This window comes from Salarias fasciatus, chromosome 15, assembly GCF_902148845.1.
Source record: "Salarias fasciatus chromosome 15, fSalaFa1.1, whole genome shotgun sequence".
NCBI lineage: Eukaryota > Metazoa > Chordata > Actinopteri > Blenniiformes > Blenniidae > Salarias > Salarias fasciatus.
The window spans coordinates 8,907,109-8,914,098 of NC_043759.1; the positions used below are offsets into that span (position 1 = coordinate 8,907,109).

Below are 6,990 nucleotides of genomic sequence, written 5' to 3' on the forward strand. Positions count from 1 at the left end.
AAGTAAAAATCTCAGCCATCACACTATTTCATAGCTTACTTCATTGAAACGGTTTCATGAAAAGACTACATAAAATGCACAAATTTCAACTGAATGTTATTCTTGTTACACCTAGCTGATAATATTAAATGTACAAAACACAGTAAATGCAATACTTACCAAGAATCAACTTATGCTGTCTCGGTCGGGTGGTAAAGCAGGTCTCCAAGCTGAATCCAGCACCAAATGGCCAAAGTTTTGAGAGGTTCTTTTTCTTTTCCCTCTTTTTTTTTTTTTTTTTTTTTTTGCGCCTTTCTCAGTGTATCCGCACTTTAGTGATGACGTAATTTTGTAGGCACCCTAGACTGCAGAAATAAATTTGTGGGCCAACGGATATTTATAACTGTTGAACATTTGTTTTTCATACATTCCTCACTATATGACAAAAATTTCAATATCTACGAGTCTGAATTTAATTTTCAAGATTAAATTGTGACGATCTACGAACTACAACTCCCGTCGACGGATTATGACATCATTGAGCTGAGACGCTCACCGTGTGGCTTGTCAGACCATGTGCGGACCTGGTGCGGACAGGCTGGCTAGCGCTTTGCGACATATTTTGAAGACTTGCACAATTGTAAGTACATTTATGCAATAGTCATGTGCTTGTATCAATATACCAGAGTTTTTAATACACGTTATCCTTATTAAAATTGTTTTATCATGTTTCTTGTGCAACCAGACCGACGAGGAGAGCTCAAAGCTACCTTGCTAATTAGCTTACCAGCATGGACCAACTTGATGACATTGCGAAATCGACTTTGAAAGGTAAGTTTGCTCAAATGAACTCCAGCTATATAAAACTTGCTTTTAATTGGTTTTTTTCAAATGTGTGGTGTTATATAAAATATCATGTGATATTTTTATAGTTTATGCATATTTGAGTATGGAACTAAAATCAAAAATTCAACTAAAATATGTGAAATTTCAGTGCATTTCATTTTTCAGTGCATAATGACAAATGCAGTACTTTTCGTGATGATATAAACAGCAATTTCGTTGCTCAAGTTATTCGGAGTTAATTAATGACAGTGAGCATGCTTGGGCTTCAAAAAAAAAGCCTCACCACCCCCAAAATTTACAGGACCCATTGCATCGACAAGCTGTTCAAGTTCACCCAAATTTTATATTGATATTTTTTTCACAGTGCAAGTATTTCTTACATGTGTTACATATACTGCACACATAGTAATGTTTACATTTGAACATTGGTAATATAGAAACCATCATGACCAACATGTACGCTTTAAAAAAAGAAGGGTAGGTTTTGTTGAAATGAAGGATTAAATAATATGATATGCTGGTTCTGGGGTAACGTGATAGCACAAGCCTTGGGTCAGTGAAGTCAAGTTGTTTCACGCGTGTGCACACACGCCAATATTTTTTCAGTTTATATACACTTAATATGAAAGTGCAAATATTGCTTACAGTTCAAAAAAAATATTTAAATGTGAACACTATAAAGAAAACACTGCCATCCTATGCAGATAAGGCACATATATTTTTACAAACGTTTAACTATTTTAAAAGCTAGAAATGCAGTGTCTTTGTATCTTTAAAGTGAGGTTTTTTTGCACTTCACATTACATTCTTACTTTCTTGTACAACTGTATCAAGTAGCTTCTTTAATTCGGGCCAGTTATGACTGCAGTACAGTAATGATTCAACTTTTTATGCATTCCAAAATGTTCACAGCTGCAAACATAAGTGAGGAAGTCTTGGGCACCCTGTCTCGTGAGGACCTCCGGGATCTCTTCCCAGGCCCAGAAAATTTCTTTCGGAGAAAAGCGGTCTGGCATGCCTGTCATGCCTGTCGTGATGATTTCGATGAGGTCTGTTTGGAAATGAGACTACATAACAAATTGAACTTCTCATTGTACACAATTTTAAATTTAATTTCGTCATTTTATGCAATTATTATGCTTTGGGTTTTTTCTTTTTTCTTTTTTTACAGGAAGTTGGCAGAGACAGTGGTACCTCTGTTACCGAATCACCTTTGCCACAAGCATCCATGCCACAAGCATCCACTCCAGTGAAAGAGTGCCCTGCAAAGTGTATGACTCCAGAAAAGACGGTCAAGTTGTCCTTTCCAGAGTATGTGTTGCACACAGACTCTGAACTTGAACAAGTCCGAAAACAATACTTTGAGTTAGCGAAAAAAGGCGAGGAGGGCAACTTTGAAATGTCCAAGGACCTGAGATGTCGACTCATCCGAAACACTATGACAAGCATGATTGCAATCCTGAGGGCAAAAGGTGATGGGGATTCAGACAGATACCCTTCGAAACCAGAAGTAACAGCGATGGCCAAGAGAATAGTCCAGTACTACCCCATGCTCCAGGACAAAGGCAGCAAGAAGACATCGTGGGTAAGTGTTGAAACGTATCCACACAATGGCCATGGTATTTACTGCTTGAAATTGTTGTAGCGGTTCAAAGGAATTAAATTAAACGTTCTGCCACAGATCACAGTGTACGCACAACTGTACAAAAGACTCCAAAATGTGAGATCCCCTCAAAAGGCGAGTCCAGGTGGAAGTCAGCCAAAGAAGCGTCGTGTTGGCCAACGAAGTGACACCGATGATTCAACTGACTCAACCATTATTTTGGATCGCTCCTCAGATGAAGGTGTCCTCCAGGATTTAGGACACAAAGAAAGAGGTGAAACCAAGATCACTAGATCTTTAGCAACGAAAGTCACTTAAGTAGGTCTTAATGAGGGGTGGGCCTTCCTGGTCCTGGAAGGCTGCAGTCCTGCATGTTTTCAGTAATCATTGTCTTTAAAAAATGTTTGATGTCACAGTGATGTTCATAGGTTTTCATTGTCGTGAGTACCCAGGACCAACAGATGGTGATTTGAGTGGGTCTCTGGGAAAATCAGTGGGTCTGCAGTTTTTAAAAAGTTTTTTTTTTCTTATATTCTATTGTTGTTTGAATTGTAGTGTTAAACTCCTTTGATGGTGGTGTAGTAAGACGTGGTTATAATTGTGTATACATTAAATTAATCACACGTTATTAATAAAACAGATGCATAGCTAAATAGTGACTGTATCGTCACAGTTCATAATTACAGAGATTTTAAACTGTGTATAAATTTTTCATGGCAAAAATGAGGTGCATCTCAGACTCGCTGGCAGTGAGTTTAATAAATCCTTTCAGATTTGAACGTGTTAGGGACGCAGGAAGCATACCTATGAACATCACTGTCATTACACTTAAAAACTTAAAGGATAAGTTCGGTTTAAACAGTTTTCACGTTGTTTATAGAAAGATGTATAACAATATACTCACCCAGAAGGGTTTTCTGATCCGAAAAGTGATCCGGGAGAAAGTTAGATCCATAGTCTGAAACTGAAAACTACAACAGTAAACTGAAGTACATTCACCAAGAGACACAGTAGGTGGCGCTGTGCACCAAAGTTGGTTCCCAAAGAAAAAGAAGCAGATCTCTGAACTGCAAACATCATCTTCTTCTTCTTTGGAGCGGGTGGCGATCAACAACTTAGGTGCACAGCGCCCCCTTCTGTGTCTCTCAGTGAATGTACTTCAGTTAGTTCCTGATCACCGTATTCACTTCAGAGATCTGTAAAACCGCAACAGCATGTATTTTGCGACACCAGAATGTGGTGGAGGAGAGGCATGACCAGACCATGAGGAAATATTGGTGAAACTAATGAGTTTTTGGACGATTAAAGCCATTTTGGGAGCCGGCGCCACGGATGCCCCATTGGCTAACAGTATATGGAGGTCTGCAGCTCCACTATGGATCTAACTTTCTCCCAGACCACTTTTCAGATCAGAAAACCCTTCTGAATGGGTATATTGTAATGCATCTTTCTATAAACAATGTGAAAACTGTTTAAACCGAACTTATCCTTTAAAAGCCAAAGATTCATTGCTCGTGTTTCCTATTTTTGTTTGTGCAGAATTTCACAGTCCAGACACTGGAAGCCAAGCGACCACACCCACCAGGAGTTTGTCGCCGGCTGTCTGTGAGTATTGGAAATGTGTTCAAATCATCAATTGACTGTGTGGCCTTATAATTCAATCTGATTCTGTTTCAAAAAATCTTATATTTATTTTTGTGTTTTGCAGCTAATAAGCCTGCAGATGTCAGTCCTCCAAAAAGGGACAGTCCAGCAATCATGGCCAAGCACTACAAGACCCTCCAGGCTTTGTATAAGAAAAAGAAACCAAACCACGAGTCTGTCTCTCAGCTCCTGGACTTGGAATTTCCAGCCAGACGAGCATTCATTGATTCTGATGCAATTAGTGAGGAGAACAGACCTGGACAAATTCTGGAGGCATATCCTTGTTTTAAGGAAATTGGACATGTAAGTTGTATTAGCAAGGCATAAATAACATAGAAATACCAAGCAGAACTATATTTTATATTGCAATTTCAGTGGACTAATATATTTCTGGCTGGTATATTCAATGTTTCATAGGTGATGGAAGAGCTTCGGCGCATCTTGGACAAGGACAACACCCAATACATCAACCAGGTGAAGGAAAGATGGCACGACTTCTCCCAGAACGTGCAGTTTTTTGGGATGTGGAAAAAGCTGCTGAAATCCCCAATGGGAATGGAGAAAAGTAAGCAATGCGAACTTAATGTTAAAGACCTGAGACATGTTCATTACTGTATTTCTGTGGTATTGCCTTCTTTTATATATACATACGTGTGTGTGTGTGTGTGTGTGTGTGTGTATATATATATATATATATATATATATATATATATATATATAATATATATATATATGTGTATATATATACACACACACACACACCTTCTGATGGCAATTAAGCATTTTCTTTGTTATAGCCATCACATGGAGTCTAACTCATATTTGATGTGATACCTTTTGTCTTGTCTATCTTCCCTAACAGCTGAACAGGCTGTTGGAATCCTTCGTTTGCTGCCATTGTTGTTCCCCTCTGGATCTGCTCCGGTTAAGAAACGTGGAGATCCAAGTGAAGCTCTTGTGCATGTTCTTGAGGTGAGCTGTTCTATGACTCTTGTTATTATGACTGACTAAAAGCAACGAAAAGTGCAGTAAAATGAAGGAAAGCACAGTGTGTGCGCATGTGTTTTCTCTCCACTTTCTGGTTCTTCTGGAAGACATTCTGGATGTATTGTTTATTCACCCTCACACCTGCACCTCACAAACCAGATTTTAGGCAATACATTATATATAAACTGCAGTTATGACTCAATCAAATGTGATACCACTATTAATACAATCTAAGAACTTCAGACTAGTCCATGTTAAGTCATTCTATTTGTACATAAAACATATTTAAACATATTTGCCTTTGTAAACCTGATTATTATGTTATGAATTGTTATCGAAGGATATGTAATTTGTTAGCCTCGTAAACCAGCCCCGCCCACTTAGTAGCTGGATTTAGTAGATTTAGTAGCTGGGGTGGACCACCGAAAATTGGTCTGGCTTTGCAAATAACACTCAAAAAATTTATTTTTAAATTAAATGAAGATTGCAACTTGTGTACAAAATACAGAATCATTTTCATATCCCACTGAATTGACATTTGGTTAGAAAATACTCCGTATTAAAGGAAGGCTTTGAACTGATGCGAGAAGAAATGCATCCTAGGTTCTGAATAACCAAGACTGTCTTGATTAAAAGTCCATAATTCTAATGAAAGGTTTATGTTTTATAACTTATAGGACAATGAAGACCCCGGCACCTACTTGACGAAGCGCCCTCTCTCCTGTCCAGTGCTGATTGTGAGTCCATGCAACTGCCTCCTGGCCGTGGGAGATGTGCCAGTGACGACGTTCCCAAAAGAGCAGGTCACCGAGGGTGCTTTACACCTCATGGCCTACTATTATGCTCTACACCTCACTTACCCCAAGTGCATAGCCACACTGCTTTCCATCATACAAACGGAGGTCCTTCATGACACCATCCATGAGAAAGACCTCACACCAGGTTACAAAAAGAGCCTGGCTGAATGGAAAGATTTTATTGGCAAATAGAGCAGAGCACCACTGTGATGGCCAAGTATTTGTGTTTGTAAATAACGAGCCACATGTTCAGACCCTGTTTTTGTTTTTCCCATTGATCAGAAAAATCACAATGTTATTTCATTCTCTGTTGTGCTGGGGGTTTTCGTTGTTTTTTTATTACTGTGCAAAAAAAGCAAATTTTCAGTTTGATGTTCTATTCAAGTTATTAATAAAGTGTTGTTCTAAATGTGTTTTACATGGTGTTTATATGGTATAGTTATCTGAATGGGGAGTTAAGAATAATTTTTCAACTGCATTTTCAAACAACGGTATCTGAACTATTTAAAATTAACACTTTTTAATCTTGCTTCAGGTATTATGGAAAATGCATTTTTTCTCAACGTCAATTGGGGTAAAAGCAAATGTCTGTTTTTGAGTTAAAAACACCTACTTTTAAGCATAGCTGGTTTATCCTAAAATACAACACTTCTGCCATAAAGTGACTAAATATAAGTATTTCCTGCTTAGTGTGATTAGACATTCAAGCTCAAAATGCTTAAATTAATCATTGTAATCTTATTTCAAAAACAAGGCAGTCTTAAATCTGGAGAAAGTGCCAGATAATACAGCTCAAAATTAGTTTAATGTATCTCAAATGGAGAAGCTGAGACAAAAGTTATGAAATCAAAAATCTTATTCTGAGTGAAAAAATACCTCTTTTTAGCATTTGTGACTTATTCTAAGACTCCAACCTCAAAAATTCTGATAAAATATGGCTTAAAACAAGTTTTCACAGATAATTTTAAGAGTTCATTATTCCGAATATCACATCTTATTCCAAGATATCTTACCAAGACAATTTTCACTTGTTCTATTGGCAGATTTTTTCACTTATTTCAAGGTAAAAGTGCCTTGATATAGGTTTTTTTTTCTTGTTTTGAGATGGGCATTTTTTCCAGTGTGGACTGAAAT

At 37.7% G+C, this 6,990-nt stretch overlaps 1 protein-coding gene across 1 annotated transcript; it reads left to right on the forward strand.

Moving 5' to 3' along the window:
- The first annotated feature begins 310 nt into the window (after positions 1 to 310).
- LOC115402283 (uncharacterized) lies at positions 311 to 6,048 on the forward strand. The gene is made up of 10 exons (XM_030110797.1): positions 311 to 619; positions 725 to 810; positions 1,738 to 1,874; positions 1,997 to 2,410; positions 2,507 to 2,702; positions 3,968 to 4,033; positions 4,137 to 4,375; positions 4,490 to 4,637; positions 4,935 to 5,044; positions 5,737 to 6,048. Exons 2-10 carry the CDS (start codon positions 771 to 773, stop codon positions 6,046 to 6,048), a joined length of 1,662 nt encoding a protein of 553 aa, XP_029966657.1. The 5' UTR covers positions 311 to 619; positions 725 to 770.
- The last annotated feature ends 942 nt before the right edge of the window (positions 6,049 to 6,990 follow it).

Coding starts and splice junctions, on each gene's coding strand:
- LOC115402283 (XM_030110797.1), top strand. CDS start 771: ATGGACCAACTTGATGACATTGCGAAATCGACTTTGAAAG. Junction 2,411..2,506: donor GCAGCAAGAAGACATCGTGG/GTAAGTGTTGAA, acceptor GTTCTGCCACAG/ATCACAGTGTACGCACAACT. Junction 4,034..4,136: donor GAGTTTGTCGCCGGCTGTCT/GTGAGTATTGGA, acceptor TGTGTTTTGCAG/CTAATAAGCCTGCAGATGTC.